Here is a 16,037-nt window from a genome sequence, read left to right as displayed (position 1 = left end):
GTGGGCGTGCTCTCACCTGGTCAGAGATGTGGTCGCAGCGGCGCAGCAGCGGCTGAGCGGCGTCGCTCCGCAGCAGGAAGTGGACGAGCTGATCCAGCAGAGATGAGGACTGGACGAGCCTGACAGTGGCACAGAGGACGGAGGTGGAGCCCAGCACCACCTGCTCACACCTAAACACACACAAACACACACCTAAGATCTGATAGGACCCCCACTTCCTGTGAGGAGGATGACGATGGATGATGAAGGACTCACGTGTCCAACAGCTGAGGCTGAAGAAGCTCCACCAACCAGAGCTGATGAACACACACAGCCAACTTCACTGACAACACCTGCAGACACACACAGAGTGAGGTGTGAGTGGGGATCAGATGATTGTGTTAGCATTAGCGATAGCTTAGCAGCAGTGTTAGCATTAGCCTAACCCCCTAACCCACAGTCGGCTCACAGCCAGCCCACAGCGATCCCACAGTCAGGTCACAGAGAGCCCACAGTCACGGTCCCTGCCAGGAGAGCGTCACACCTGGAGGACCTGAGACGGTCCAAAGATCGCTCAGGTCATGAGTGTGAGCAGCACGGCGAGTCGTTCGCACCCTGGATGCTGCAGGAGAAATTCATCGCTCTGTTTAGCGGCACGCAGGAAAAACTGAAGAGCTTGTCACAGTCGCGCACACCCGAGTGTGAGCTTGAACCTGTTGGATGTGCGCACCTTTGCAGGAGGATTTAGGCGCGTCTTCCTCCGTATCACCTGTTGGTTTCTTTGTTTACATTTGCGTGGACAGCATGGCAGCAACTACCCACAAAGCACTGGCATCCCTGAGCATTATTAGCATTACTAGCAGCTGTGTACCTGTCATGGTAGATTACCTGTGGTGCCTGTCTCATCAGGTGATCCAGGAAGTCCAGCCAGCAGAAGAAATTGATCATGTGACCCACAGACTGTGAGCTGGGGTCAGTGCTGAGGCGAGAGAACTGAGAGCTGAGGGGAAGAGGACATGCTGCAGTACACCAGTCTGCAGTACTGCATCGTGCACTACTGTGTGTGTGTGTTCTTACCTCCAGGGCGTGTGAGGCCAGCTCTGCAGCTCTGCAGCGTCCTCCAGAGGCAGCAGGGAGTAGAGGTCCTGCAGCCTCACAGCCAGCAGCTCTCCCAGCTGGGTGTGAGTGCTCAGCAGCTCCCCTGAGGACCCGGCCTGCAGCCCGCAGAGCAGCAGGAGGCTCTCGTGGGCCTTCAGACACACGGAGGTGCTCTGTGAAGGGACAGCGATGAAGCGCTCCATCGTTAGTGCAACACACAGTGTCGCTGCTGCCGACTGCGATTGGTCAGAGCTCACAGTGCTGCGTGCTGACGTCTCTGCTCATCAAAACTTTCTGCCATCTTTCATTTTCCAGTTATTCAGACGGCACCTGAATGCACCGCGAGATGTTCGGGTTACTGACCTGGCTCTTAGTGAGACCCAGCAGGGCCCTCAGCAGACAGCTCTCTGATTGGATGGGGCCGTGGGGCAGCGGAGGATCTGTCCCCCGACTGGATGCCTGCATGCTGCTCTCTGATTGGTCAGAGCTCAGTGTACTGCTTACTGGTTGGTCTGGAAGCTGAAAGCAAAGATAACAGTCATGTGATAATGAGCTCACATCACGTGACAGGAAGTGGACCTAAGACCTTCTGAGGTTACCTGTAAGACGTATCTGAGCGTGTGGGGATCCTGCTTCACTCTGGAGCAGACGACCAATAGGAACTGAGCTTCCTCCTTTTCAGTCTGGGAACCAGGAAGTGCACAGAGGCAAATCAGCTTCTATGGGGCGGAGCACATAGTGACATCATCAGCACAGGCAGTGGTAGACAGAAAGTGAAGAAAGGTTAGCTTTATTGGGAAGATTTAAATAAGCAGCTTGAGCTGCAGTGTCCTCAGGTGTCCTCAGGTGTCCAGGCTTCAGGGCTGTCCCCCAGGTGGCTGAGAGATAAAACGCTGCCTTGTTTCCTCTGTGCTGTGCTCAGGTGGAGCGTCTCACCTGCCTACGCTCTGACGACCTCACTACACTGTCTGTAACCTAAACTTCCTGCTGTGTGCGTGTCACTGTAAGCCGTGTGAGGACTGACAGGTACAGACGAGCCTCTGCAGTGTAGATGTTCCACCTGGTTTACCTGCACAGGTCTGTAGACGTTCACCAGCTGCAGCAGAGGCTTCTGCACCTGAGACAGGAGCTTGGAGAAGAAGAGGAGCACCTGCTGGAACATCCCTGGAGGATACTGAGAGAGGACAGAAGGTTACAGTGTTAGCTCACAGTTCACCGCGTTCCTGCTCTGAAGCTAAAACTGGATTCAGCACAGAGACCCTCACCTGGAGACAGGTGTTTCTACAGACTGTAAACAAACAATGGCTGCTTCGGACTAAATCTGCAGTCTTTGTAAAGCAGACTATTCTTGCTGTAAAACCTGATCTCTGAGCTCTAAATCAGCACTTCACCAGCCGATGTCACAATGTCTGCTTCCATCGTTCACATACAGTCTGTGGGTTAGGAAAGATCCACCAATCAGAGCTGTGAGCTCCTAACGCTACAGGCCATAAAACCTGACCACGCAGCTCAGTCTCAGTGCCAGGTACTAAAACAGGAAGTAAACAGCGAGCTGTTCCTCTAAGATGGGCAGGCTAGCCTTTCAGACAGGAAGTGACCTCATCAACCTGAACATTTATGACTGAAGAGCAGGATCATCATCATCATCCTAGCCTGCAGCTTTCACTGTATCAGTGAGTGTGCGCAGCCCTGAAGGGGGCACTGCAGCACCGTTACCTGAGCCTTCCCCAGTGTGCACAGAGTCTCCAGCAGCTTGTGCTGCAGCAGGTACTCCATACAGGCTCCTGTGTCCTCCACGGCCTGATCAATACAGACAGGACAGTCAATACTCTGATGGATATGCTGATCAATACAGCTCCGAGTCCCACTGACGCACCTGCTGCTTCTCCTCGTACACCAGGATGTCCAACATCTGTCTGAGATGCCAGGGGATGTCCGTCTGTCTGACAGGACGACTGTCATCTACACACACACACACACACACAGAGGAATTCAATTGGCTGGTTGTGTGGCTGTGGTAACTAGCTGCAGGTTAAAGAGCCTCACCTGTCGTATCGATATAATAATTGGTGATTGATTTCCAGTGATCGACAAACGAGTCAAACAGCTCCACTGTGGGCTCCCTCTGACAGACAGGTGAGATGTGAGGTAGTGAGTGTGCAGAAGTGAAGAAGTCACCCGGACGATGACAAAACGTTTCTCCCACTGAAACGCTACGTCCAGATGAAGACAAATTTTGGGGGCATTTCTTTACCTGGATCATTAAGTATGCATCAAGCCAGGGAACCAATCAGAGTGCTTCATCAGTCCTGACCTAAACCAGCTGAGTAAAGATCCATAAAGCTAATCGGTGCCTTCATGTTCTCTGTACTCACTGGCTGCTTTGCCTTCAAACGGCCTGGTTCCGATATAGATCAGAACTTGTTGGCTGAATCAGCTGCTGTTCCAGCAGCTGTAGAACTTCATGTCCTGACCAGGTCACCTGTCTCGATCAGTTCACTAGGTTTATTTATAAAGCTGGTTTTAATTAATTTCAAAAAGCTTTACTGGTATACTCATTAGGTGACAGTGGAGTACAGTTACAGCTGGCACACATACCTGTCTGTCCTGTCTCTACCTGTGCGAGTTCCTGAGCCCTGACACAAACCTATCTCCAGCAGGTAAACACGTAAACACCTGGAGTACTCTGAAGCTACCGTTAGCACCTGTAAGCTTCTGTGCTTATGTGTCGGTGACAGCAGATTGGTCAGGGTCAGCAGTGACAAACAGCTCATCCGAGTGACTAACTTTGTCCAACTTTTCACGGAGCTAACAGCAGCTAACTAACTGCTAACTCACCGTCTCCAGCGCGTGCAGCAGCATGCTCGTGAACCTGCCGAACGTCTCCATTTTCCCGCCTAAACCGAGCGACCCCAGCCGACCGTCAGCCCGATTATTCCCGTTTATTCCCGGTTTTCTGCGACATGTCGACCAGCTGTGCTAACAGCTGAGCGCTCCGTGTCAACCGGAAACCTCCACGTAAACACATCCGATCTGAACTTTCACAATAAGACAAGGCCGTCAACGTAACGGATGCTGAGATTTCAGAATAAGAGCTTCAATAATAGTTAAAAACAATCAATTCGAGAGTCGTCGGCTGTAATTAGTTTTAGTAATCAAATTAATTCTTAAAAAAGTTCAGCATTAAAGTCAGTGTTAGAAAGCATGATGACCTGCCTCTATCAGTCAGACAGTCTGACGTGAACTTTCAGTTGAATACGAAATTTTAAGGAATCACTGATTATTGTGTGAACATTGTAAATAAAATAAGTTTAGTTATAAATAAAGTTTTTGAGTATTTGAATTCCGATTTCGTCACAGGTCACATGTCGATCAATCAGAGACACGTTTCTAATGCATTCTGTTCATTTCTGTATGAAAACATGCAGAAGACTACAACGACCTAATTGCACCTGGAGCCGCACGGACAGCATCAGAGGGACGCTCAGCTGGTCTGAGCATGTGCATCGTCACAGGTGAGGTGAGGGAGGGGCTTCCGAGGTAAAAGGCGCTGCAGCCCCGCCCTCTTCTGTCAGAGACAGGTGGAGCTCAGTGAGGACGTCCAGGTGAGTTCCTCTGTTTCAGGTGAGTTTCTGTGACATCATTTCGAGCCTGTCATCAAGGTGATGTTTGTTTTTCCGCAGAAGCTCTTCATCCTCCTCATCTTCTCCACAGTCAGTCTTGCTTCTCAGTAACTGCTCAGGTGTGTTTCCTCTGTGTTCCTTACCTGTGATCAGTGAGGAGGCATTCGCTGTCTGTCGGGTTTTCCTCCTCCTGCTTTTAAACTTCTTGATTTCAAATGTTTAAATATAGAAAACCTTCTTCACTTACTGTTTCTGTGAATGCCACAGAGGTGAGATGGACACACACACACACACCATGCTAAAACATGCATGTCAAAACCAACTGTGTGTGTTGATGCAACCTGAACAGGTTGAAACTTGATAGATGTTTTCATACAGCCTCGGGGTTGGACGACCTGTGAGCTGTCAGGTGTGTTAGCTCATGTTTGCAGGTGTGTCAGAATTGGCACAGGTGTGTGTTTGGCTGTATCCCAATTCAGGGTCTGCAGCCTTAAAGGCCGCATTTTAAGGCCGATTACGTCACTGCGACGCAACGAAGGCTGTCCCAATTCGAAGGCTGCTCGAAATGCGTCCCTCAAATACGTCCTTCATTTCCCTGAATTTTAAGGACGTGGCGGTGTAGACTTCGTGGCCCAACATATCCCAGAATGCATAGCACGGCGGTGGGTGTGGATAATTTTGCTGAAAAAAAACGGCGGCTGAGGGGCGCCCGAAGAGTAAACTTCAAGTCAGTACTGAATATGATGTCACTTATTTATGTGCAAATGTTTAATAACGAAGAACATTAAAACATTCCTGTTGGCCACATGTCGGCAAAGTCATGTGACATTAGTGACGTTTGTACTAACTTGGTTTTAAAGCCTTTACTTTAAAATATACGCCGTTCAATAGCTGAGCTTAATCAGAGAATGATCAAAGCTCATGTAGAAACAAACAAACAAATGAACAAAAGATTTTCTCCTTCATTTCTGTCAAACAAAGCTGTATGAAACGTTTCCAGCTGTTAGTATCATGGTTGCTAGGCAACCTGGGCAGCGCCACGGAGGCTAGACCGTCACATTTCACAAGCCTCGCACTTCCGGCCTTAGCGGTCTTTGAGTACGCGGCCCTTGAGGATCGTTGAGGCTTCGTACTTTAAGGCTGCAGACCCTGAATTGGGATACAGCCGCTGTGTGTGTCAACCTCGCCCTGTGAAAAAGGAAGTGCACACAATGAACCAGCTACTGCAAGAGGAACACAACGCTGTTAATACGACACACACTCTCACACACACACACACACACACACACCATGCTAAAACATGCATGTCAAAACCAACTGTGTGTGTTGATGCAACCTGAACAGGTTGAAACTTGATAGATGTTTTCATACAGCCTCGGGGTTGGACGACCTGTGAGCGGTCAGGTGTGTTAGCTCATGTTTGCAGGTGTGTCAGAATTGGCACAGGTGTGTGTTTGTGTGTGTCAACCTCGCCCTGTGAAAAGGGAAGTGCACACAATGAACCAGCTACTGCAAGAGGAACACAATGCTGTTAATACGACACACACACCTGTGCTATGGGAGCTGCTGTGAAATTCATCATCCAGCAGCTCTGAGCTTTACATGTGTTTTGATTGGGCTGCAGCACACACCTGTTTGTCCTGTGACTGATTTTAATGTTTTCATGACTTGGGGTTAGCCAGAGTAAATAAATCTGATATTGTGGGTGGGGATTACATGCATTGGTTAATGCGTCTGCCACGCCCCTTTCAGTGAAACGTTTTCAGGTTGGACTGTTTTCTTTTCTGTGGCTCCGCCCCTTGTAGGTGACATCATGGTATCCCATTTAGAGTTTGAGCGTGCAGGGAAGGAGGCGGGGCTTCAGGTGTGGCGGGTGGAGGACATGGAGCTGGTTCCTGTTCCTGAGAGCCTGTATGGCCGGTTCTACATCGGCGATGCGTACCTGATCCTGAAGAGCACGAGCAACCGCAGCGGTGCCTTGCAGTACGACCTGCACTACTGGCAGGGTACTGCAGTATTTCACGTACTGATACTACTGCTGGAGAACATGTCATAGTGACAGTCAAAATAAATGTAAACGGGAAGTGGTGTAGCACTGTGACTCCTGATACTGCAGTACTTGGTGGTGTTGGTTGTGGTTGCAGCTGACCAGCTGTTCTGCTCTCTGATTGGCCGACTGTCTCACAGGTTCAGCGTGTTCTCAGGATGAGAGCGGAGCGGCGGCTATTCTCACTGTTCAGATGGACGACTTCCTGCAGGGGGCGCCGGTCCAGTACCGCGAAGTACAGGGCTACGAGTCTGGTACCTTCACCGGGTACTTCAAATCTGGTCTCACATACATGGTAACTACAACACAAGTACTAATATTACCACTAGGGGTGCAACGATACTCATATCGATATTGAACTGTTCGATACAGTGCTTTCGGTTCCGTAGGCATATGTATGAACAATACAAAATCTTTAATTTATTTTATCAACTTTCCTTCTGATGATGCTGTCTGTGTTGAGCGCTCAGTGGATCTGCGCTCGACAGTGCAGCCTAGGCGGAATAGTCGAACGCATTCACTGAGCGCAGTGCAAGCTAGCAAGACAGAAGCTAAGCTCGTTGCAACATGGCAAATTGAACCTCCCCCACCCTCATTCAGATCTGGCGTTTGGAACTATTTTGGTTTTCATGTGACGTATGACCCTGAAGGTAAGCGTGTCATGGACAAAAGTAAAACAGTATGTTGGATGTGCCACGCAATGCTCAATTACATTGGTGGGAACTAGTCCGTTAGCGCAGTTAGCTCGTTAACGTGTTGGCTGTCCAGCCCCACGCACGGGGCGATCCGCGGTAGCTCGTTAACGGAGATTTGCCGTGTTGTGGCGTTAACGTCATTTCAGATTAACGCTGACAGCACTAGTGGGAACACAACGAATATCGCTGTGTCCCATTTCAGGGTCTGCACGCTTGAAGTACGCATTTTAAGTGCGGTTACGTCACCGCCACGCGACGACGGCTGTCCCAATTCGAAGTGTACTTCAAATGCATACTCCAAATGCGTCGTCGATTTCCCCAAATATCAAGCGTGGTCCGGTGCACGCTTCGTGGTCCCATATATCCCACAATTCATAGCGCGGCGGTGGGTGTGGATAATTTTGCCGCAAAATACGGCAGAAGGGAGCGGCCAAGAGTGAACTGTCAAAAGTAAGTACTGAATATGACGTCACTTATTTATGTGCGAATGTTTAATAATGAAGAACATTAAAACATTGCTGTTGGACACATGTCGGCAAAGTTATGTGACACTAGTGATGTTTGTACTTTCAGCATTAACTTGGTTTTAAAGCCTCTACTTCTAAATATACATATAGTCGACCTTAATCTTACAGAGAATCTCATGATTTTATGGATAATTAAAGTCAGTCATATATCCACAAACACAACAAGCTGAAAGTCAGTGATACAGATTATATATAAAATATATATATCAATCATAATAATCTGACAATACTATAATATTGGCCATATTATATTTACATTACCATAATGAGATGACTTTAGTCTCATGAACAACATTAACTAATTATTATTTACTAGCTAATCTTAAATGACTGTTCAGTACAGAAATGAAGCCCTTGAATCATGTTACAGTCCTGTGGTCTCAGCCTCAGATACTCAACTAATCAAAGTGATGTCAGAACAAAAATGAATGGCCAACAAAACAATTTTCTCCTCCATTTCTGTCAAACAAAGCTGTATGTAACGTGTCTCGCGGTTAGTATCATGGTTGCTAGGCAACCTGAACAGCGCGACGAAGCATATACCGTCCCATTTCACAAGCCTCTCACTTCCGCACTTCTCGTACTTATAGTACGCACCGTACGTAGTACGCGTAGTGCGCGTACTTCAAGCGTGCAGACCCTGAAATGGGACACAGCATATGACTGCACATTTACACCGACATCATCCTCGTGCAAAGACAAGTGGAAGCAGACAAAAACAACAAGCACGCATGCTACAAACTTTACCCGAGTCATTTAGACAGCCGTTAGCACATGATTCTCCTTATGGGGACCTGATATGTTTAATATGCTGCTGAGAATATAGCCCAGAAGAAGCGTATAGTAGAGCTTTTATTTTGGAAAGAGACATTTCTCTGTAATAAACTCTCTTTTCCACAGATGAGTGATTTCTCCATCAGATTTATTTTGTTGTTTCAGCAACATTAAATTTAAAAACTGCACGTTTGAGTTAAAATATATATTTATAATTTTAATAAATGACAAATTAAAAAGGCATGAATATTTTTTTATCAAAAAAATATCTAACCGTGAATTTTGTGTATTGTTGCACCCCTAATTACTTTGTGTACTTACGCTGATTCTGTGCTCATTAATGAGCTCATTCTAAATGACTTCACTTCCTGCCTGTCTGGAAACAGAAAGGGGGCGTGGCCTCAGGGTTCAAGCACATGGTGACCAATGATGTTGATGTTAAGCGACTGCTGCATGTCAGAGGTCGGCGCGCTGTCAGGGCGACGGAGGTTCCTGTCAGTTGGGACAGCTTCAACCAGTCAGATAGCTTCATTCTGGACCTGGGACAGGTGAGGCAGGGGCGGGACAGGTGAGAGAGGGTGGTACAGCCGTAAACCTGTTTTTCTCTACAGGAAATTATTCAGTGGTCTGGTTCCCACAGCAACCACTTTGAGAAGCTGAAGGCAACCACGGTGAGTACTGACATCATTTTATGACGTCACAAAGCAGAATACCCGATTAATTAAATCTTCGACAGATGTCTAAGGGTATCCGTGACAATGAGAGGTGCGGGCGGGCTGAGCTCCAGGTCTGCGATGAAGGGGCGGAGCCAGAGAAGATGGTAGAGGTATGCAAATCGTGCGTAATGATTTCATCACAGACTCCTTAGCAGTACAGAAACGCACCACAGCTCAGTTCCTCTGGCGTCCAGCAGAAGTAGCAGTGACGCACATTTACAGCCTGATACAGAAACTGTTCTGCTGTTTAAGCTGCAGTGCATGATGGGACGTTCAGCTGACCTTTCACTGCTCTGTGTTCAGGCTCTCGGGGAGAAGCCGGAGCTTTCCGAGTCTCAGGCTGACGACACCGAGACGGATGCCTCCAACAGGAAAGCGGCTTGTCTCTACAAGGTAACAAACTCTGGTGTTTCTCACCTGGATCGTCATCCAATCAGCTCTCCGTGGCTGCCCGTGATGTCTGAAGATTTACACGTGACTCGTCTCAGGTGTCGAATGCAGGCGGAGACCTGGAGGTCACCGTGGTGGCCGAGGAGAGCCCGTTCTCCCAGAATACTTTGGTGTCCAGCGAGTGTTTCATTCTTGACAACGGAGCCAACGGACACATCTTCATCTGGAAAGGTGAGCACAACAGGTGTGAAACCAGCAAGACCCACTGACAGGCCGGGAACTGGTCGTGGAGAGGGAGCGCTCGTTTTTCCACCTGTGAATAAACTGAACGTCCGGAGGTCGCCTGAATGTAACACCTGCTGGTCCAAATTAACTGCGTGCGTGTGTGCAGGTAAAGATGCAAACTCGGAGGAGCGTCACGCTGTCCTGAACACCGCGGAGTCGTTCATCTCAAAGATGAACTACCCCAGTTTCACACGGGTAGAGACACACACACACACAGTCTCACCTGAAATGAGCTGCGTCAGGTAACAGGTGATCCGATTTTCCTGTCCTACCTGTGTTTCCCCCCCCCCCCCCAGGTCCAGGTCTTTCCCGAGCACGGGGAGGGGCCGCTCTTCAAACAGTTCTTTAAGGACTGGAGGGACCCCAGTGACACGGTCGGCATGGGAACCGCCTACGTGTCCAATAAGATTGCAAAGATGGAAAAGGTAAGCCAATCAGCTTCCAGGACTGAACTGTGCCGAGCCAGAGCAAAGCTGACTCCTGTGATTGGACAGGTGTCGTTTGATGCATCTACGCTCCACCAATCAGAAGGCATGGCGGCGCAGTATGGCATGGTCGACTGCGGGGACGGAGAAAAACAGGTGAGAACACCTGACTGTCGGCAGCTCAGGTACACGGTCACCTGACAAGCATGATGTTACTCAGGGCTGGTTTTCAGCCCTGAGTAACATCTGCAGGTTTCAGCTCCACGAGAAGCTGAGAGGCTCCTGACTGACGAAACCCGGGCAGCTCCAGCGTGTGACTGACCTCAACGTCAGGCTGGCTCACCTGCAGCTGACTGACCCACCTGTCACCTGTGCAGGCACACATCGCTGCTGCAGAAGAAAGGACTCTCAGAAAATCGACCATCTACCGCGTCATAGCGCCTTTCTGACTCTTCGCTCTGTTTGTATTTAATCGAGCTGATCCCAGGAGACGCAAAGACCACCTCGTAAAGCATAACATGTGATGTCGCAGAGCTCTGTGTGCTGAGCAATGATGCATGAGCAGGCAGGTGCTCGTTCTCTGTGGACGCTGAACAAGCAGAAACCTGTAACGTGCCCGAAAGGCTGGTTCTGCTCAGCTGGACGTTTTCAGTGGGAGAAAATCATCATCATCCTCCTTCAGTGTCAGCTGACTGCAGGTTTCAGCATTATAAACAGGACATCTGCACAATGGTGAGGTCAGTGTATGATCATTAATATGCAGACTGTCATGACCACTGATCAGACTGTTTAAGGTAGAAACCTGCAGTCAGCTGAGACTGAAGGAGTCACCTGATGACGGTGAAACGTTTCTCGCACTGAAAACGTCCAGATGAGCAGAACCAGCCTGTTTCCTGGATGACTGAGCGCCATCAACAGGGTTTGAAGTACAGTACAAAGTAACTATCGCCTCCCTAACAGCCACATTATGACAGAACTAGCACTAATATCACTGAAGAACAAACGTGTCAGGCTGTAAACATGCAGCACTGAGTCAAAGCGATGATCGCCAGCAGCTCCCATCATTGGTTGTTTCATTCGTTTCAATACCCTCCACCCAATCTGTGCACTGAAAGGTGAAGCTGTCCACACACGGTTGTGCCTCTTCTGGTGGTTTCCCCTCACACCGGTCGACCTTCAGATTGTGTCACAGGTTTTCTCTCAAGCTGGAAAGAAATGATCCAAAGTCTATTTCACATAGTCAGACCTCATTTGCATATTTCAAATGTCATAAAACCTCAAAGATGACGAAGATTGCAGACGATGCGTTCACCTGTAGTGTCTCCTGTTTCGTAACTGAGAGGTCTGTGAAAATATGGCACTCGTGACGTTCACACAGCTTCACAGCGAAGTGCCTCGAGGGCACTATTTGGAAAAACTGACCCGAATGGAAATGTGGCCGTTTTTCTTCCTCCAGTCGTACTCGACTAACCGAGCTTGAACGCCACATCATCCCTCCTCTCTGATGGAAAACCGTCTCCATTGGTGCCAGGAGAGTTAGCTGTGTCCACAGGTGTGCTGATAAAACATTTGCATGTAAGTCAGACACACTAGCTTATCACCTGGCTGCACTCATTACTGTCTACAAACTCAAACACACAGTGGGCCAAAGTTCAAAACTGGAACAAAGTCGGGCTAACGTTAATATTTATTGAAATATTTATTCCTCCAGATATGAGAATTAATCTTTCCTTATGGACACGTTTTGCTGAAAAACTGAATGTGGAACAAGCAAAGCTTAATACTAAACTATATATATTAGCTGTATGAAGCCAGTAGGCCAGCTCTAATAATAGTTTGGTGTGGCTTCACGGGCCAAATGTAATTAGGCTGCGGGCCAAATTTGGTCCGCGGGCCAGAGTTTGACACCTTCACAGAGAGAAGTCAGGAGCTTCCTGTCACTGAGCAGGACGAAGCCAAAACATGAGAGTTTGTCACACGCAGCAAAGACGGGCTGGTGTCAGCCTTGGTCACACGAAGCTCTCTGATTGGATCATTTTGAATGCTCGTGTGTAACAGGTAGGTTACACACGCCTCTGTTTGGATTGGACGTTTCTCTCTCGATACAAACATGTAAGTCGGTGACGTCACTTACACGAGGTGATTTTTAACTGTTTTCCAACGTTTGGGTTTTTGATCTCAAAGCGATCTCGCTTTGAAAGCTGTGGCGTCCGTGGCCGCAGAGCCGCCTTACAGACACGTCCGTCTCTGTCCGTAGATTTGGAGGGTCGAAGGCTCGGAGAAGGTTCCCGTGGACTCGGCGTCCTACGGTCAGTTCTATGGAGGAGACAGTTACATCATCCTGTATCGCTACCAGCACAGCGACCGACGCGGTCAGATCATCTACATGTGGTGAGGCGCTGCATGCGTGCTGGGTCTCCACAGCAGGGAGCCATCTAGTGCTGGAAACCTGCTTCTAATTTAGATGTTTTTACTCCCTCTGTAGGCAGGGGGCGGAGTCTACCCAGGACGAGGTTGCGGCATCGGCCTTCTTGGCTGTTGAGGTGGACGATGAGCTGGGAGGAAGTGCTGTCCAGGTAAACCAGCTGGGAACGCCGAGCCCAACCCTCTGAGCAGGAAAGGCTCTTACTGTTACCTGTGTGCAGGTGCGGGTCATTCAAGGAAAAGAGCCCGCCCACCTCATGAGTCTGTTTGGCGACAAACCACTGGTGGTGTACAAGGGCGGGACTTCTAGAGAGAACGGCCAATCAGAAGCTGCAGACACTCGCCTGTTCCAGATAAGAGCCAATCCAGCAGGAAACACCAGAACTGTGGAGGTGAGGCGAGAACTGGAGCCCAGTGGAGACGGGTTCTTCCCTTTTAGCGTTTTAGTCCAGAAAACCAAAGTTCCTCTGGTTCAAAGAACGTCCCAGGCTTCTGGTTGATAGACTTTGAGTCCAGAGAACTCTGAGGGCTCAGACTTTGAGTCCAGAACTTTAGTTTGAGCTCAGGAATATTTTGGTCCAAAAGGTTTTGGTTCAGATCTTCACGCCTTGCGACTGTCACGTCGTCTGAACCTGCATTGGTTAGTCCAGGTGGAGCCTGACTCCTCTGCTCTTGTCAGGTGGAGCCGTCCTCCTCCCGTCTGAACTCCAACGATGTTTTCCTGCTGGTTTTCCCCTCTGGATCCTGGATGTGGAAAGGCAGTAGAAGCAACCCGGACGAACTGAAGGGAGCTGAACAGCTGGCTGAGATCCTGCATGTGACCCCCACCCTTCTGGACGAGGGGGAGGAGCAAGGTGGGGAGGACAGGTGAAATATTTACCAATGTGCACATACTAGAACCATAAACTGACCATCTGCGGTTACAGGTGGATTCTGGGATACGCTGGGGGGGCAGCAGGACTACTGTCGGTCTGCTCGGCTGAAGAACAAGATGGACGCTCATCCTCCGCGGCTGTTTGCCTGCTCCAACAAGACTGGAAATTTCAAGGTCGGTCAGCTCGTCACATGATTGGTTCTCCAGCAGCAAGGCCAACGTCACATCATTGTTTACTACAAAGTTCTAGCAAAGCCAGTTTCATGTTTACAAGATGAATCAGTCAATCAGCTCGATAGTTTCAGCTTCAGGTGGAAACTGAAACTTCTAAATCCAGAGACGCCTGGAGGCTCGACTTTATTATATCCTCTTTCAATTCAGTTTTAATTGCACAACAATCACAACAATGTCGCCTAAACACACTTTAGACTGTGAAGACAACAAAACAGAACAGCAGAGGGCCGGCCGTCTGCTGGCTGGGGGAGGAGTGCGGGACAAAGACGCGCCATGTTGGCGTGTTGACCTCAGACCAGGCTTGCTGCTAAACAAATCTTCACAGGTGAATCCGTGTTTCAGGTAGATGAAGTTCCAGGTGAGCTGACGCAGGATGATCTCGCTCCTGATGATGTCATGATCTTGGATACCTGGGACCAGGTGGGCGTCTCCTTCTGTTCATACGGTTAAAGATGTCTGCATCTCTTCGGTGTCCTCACGTCCTGTCCTGCTGCAGGTGTTCGTTTGGATTGGAAACGAAGCTCAGGAGGAGGAGAAGACGCGGGCGGTGACATCAGGTGAGACCGACGGGAGGCTGAAGTGGGCGTTACCTGGCTGTGTGTCCGATGTCCTCTGCGCTGAACTCGTCTAATATCTCGAAGGATCTGTTCAGTTGTCATTTAAAGTCTAAACTCGTAACTTTTGAGGCGTTTGAAATAAAACCTTTTCTTTTTTCCTGCAGCTGAGCGCTACATCGAGACTGACCCAGCCAATCGTGACCCTCGAACCCCCATCGTGACGGTGAAGCAGGGATTCGAACCGCCGACCTTCACCGGCTGGTTTCTGGGCTGGGAGTACGAATACTGGTCCATTAGCCCACTCCAGCGCTATCTCCAGGCCCTGTGACCTCACTTCCTGTTTACCTTTGAGCTGTCTGCATGAATAAAAGCTTCTTATCGACATGCACGTCTGTGTGTGATGAGCAGGTAGACGGTGTATTCGTTTATTGGAGCGTCTCTATAAGTACCAACGTGGATAAATAACAATAAGGAAACATGAACACGGAGACAGAAGCCACAGTGAGCACAGCAGAGACAGTCGAGAGTCGTGTGCACGTGTTCACAAACTATTCATCACAATTTAAAGTTTGGACCGCTTTACAATAAAATCTGGTGTTTACATTAAAATCAGAATTCTCTGAAACAACAAACTAGCATCTCTAACTCTCCCACGCCTCGCCCATGTGACCAAAATATTCAAAGCTACGGAAGCCCTGAGGGGCCAACACAATCACTTGGAGTTGTGGTGCTGCTTCTAGTCTTTGTGCTAAGCTAGGCTAACCGGGATGAGGAAGTTTCCGTGAGGCAGCTCGGACACAAAGGTCGGACTGTTCCTTTAAAATACAATCGAAAGTCAAAGCGTCTAAAACAAATGTTCCTCCAGCCTGGAGCCGCGTACAGGTGGGGTTGCTTCATGTCGTGTAAAGTCATAAAATGTCCATTTTGGTTTCGGGAACGTTTTTCTGATTCGTAACAGGAAGTACCAAAACGTAAACGGGATATGATGTCATACTCTAACTAGTTCAAAGAGAAAACGTGCAAAACAAAAACAGGAAATGAGTTGGATTAAGGTCAGAGGTTCATCTGTAAAAGTCTATGGGTTAGCCCCGCCTCATAAGGCTAAGCACCTCCCTCTCCTTGCAGAACAGCCAGTTAGAGCTCAGCAGTTGCCAGAGTTGCGGAACTCTCCGTTCTCGGTGATCTGCAGCGATGACGTGTTGCTCGGAGACAGGCCGTTCCTCTGTGATGTCACGGCATAACGCTCCTTCAGCTGAGTTAGAGCCGCCATCAGACGAGTGTTTGCTGCGTCAAGACTCGCAATCCTCTTCTCCTGAGAGTCAGACAGGTAAGACGGGCAGGTGAGACAGTAAGCTCAGAACAAACATGTCCACCTGATCTTTAGTCAGC

General features: G+C 48.9%; 3 protein-coding genes across 8 annotated transcripts in view; 1 reads left to right on the top strand and 2 right to left on the bottom strand.

Annotated features, from left to right (window-relative positions):
* The window catches only part of fhip2b (FHF complex subunit HOOK interacting protein 2B), a 10,306-nt gene extending 4,914 nt beyond the window's left edge, over positions 1 to 5,392 (bottom strand). Inside the window, exons 1-11 of one of the 4 annotated variants that reach the window (XM_085181278.1) lie at positions 3,916 to 4,102; positions 3,124 to 3,202; positions 2,954 to 3,039; positions 2,794 to 2,877; positions 2,147 to 2,251; positions 1,677 to 1,796; positions 1,441 to 1,596; positions 1,057 to 1,250; positions 868 to 979; positions 256 to 332; positions 17 to 170 (exon numbers count right to left, since the gene is read on the bottom strand). In XM_085181278.1, the coding sequence (XP_085037404.1) occupies positions 17 to 170; positions 256 to 332; positions 868 to 979; positions 1,057 to 1,250; positions 1,441 to 1,596; positions 1,677 to 1,796; positions 2,147 to 2,251; positions 2,794 to 2,877; positions 2,954 to 3,039; positions 3,124 to 3,202; positions 3,916 to 3,966 (1,218 nt within the window). In that variant the 5' untranslated portion in view covers positions 3,967 to 4,102. The other 3 variants (XM_085181279.1, XM_085181280.1, XM_085181281.1) reach the window with 3 other exon arrangements.
* A 1,113-nt stretch (positions 5,393 to 6,505) lies between these two features.
* LOC146506003 (gelsolin-like) lies at positions 6,506 to 15,030 on the top strand. Of its 2 annotated transcripts, XM_085181276.1 has the most exons (18): positions 6,506 to 6,706; positions 6,888 to 7,042; positions 9,130 to 9,291; positions 9,355 to 9,414; positions 9,480 to 9,569; positions 9,763 to 9,852; positions 9,948 to 10,080; positions 10,241 to 10,329; positions 10,431 to 10,559; positions 10,629 to 10,715; positions 12,817 to 12,950; positions 13,045 to 13,135; positions 13,205 to 13,375; positions 13,663 to 13,837; positions 13,910 to 14,031; positions 14,434 to 14,511; positions 14,588 to 14,648; positions 14,813 to 15,030. In XM_085181276.1, exons 1-18 carry the CDS (start codon positions 6,514 to 6,516, stop codon positions 14,974 to 14,976), a joined length of 2,184 nt encoding a protein of 727 aa, XP_085037402.1. In that variant the 5' UTR covers positions 6,506 to 6,513; the 3' UTR covers positions 14,977 to 15,030. The 2 variants fall into 2 exon arrangements, with proteins under 2 accessions (XP_085037402.1, XP_085037403.1); XM_085181277.1 differs by lacking the exons at positions 6,506 to 6,706; positions 6,888 to 7,042 and adding an exon at positions 7,266 to 7,397.
* dab2ipa (DAB2 interacting protein a) overlaps positions 10,422 to 16,037 on the bottom strand; it is a 35,505-nt gene continuing 29,889 nt past the window's right edge. For both annotated transcript variants that reach the window (XM_085181267.1, XM_085181268.1), the window contains exon 23: positions 10,422 to 15,960. In XM_085181267.1, the coding sequence (XP_085037393.1) occupies positions 15,790 to 15,960 (171 nt within the window). In that variant the 3' untranslated portion in view covers positions 10,422 to 15,789. The remainder of the gene's footprint in view (positions 15,961 to 16,037) is intronic.

Source organism: Neolamprologus multifasciatus, chromosome 12 (assembly GCF_963576455.1).
Source record: "Neolamprologus multifasciatus chromosome 12, fNeoMul1.2, whole genome shotgun sequence".
Lineage (NCBI taxonomy): Eukaryota > Metazoa > Chordata > Actinopteri > Cichliformes > Cichlidae > Neolamprologus > Neolamprologus multifasciatus.
The sequence above is the reverse complement of the archived record's forward strand: the minus strand, read 5'-3'. Positions and strand labels throughout refer to the sequence as shown.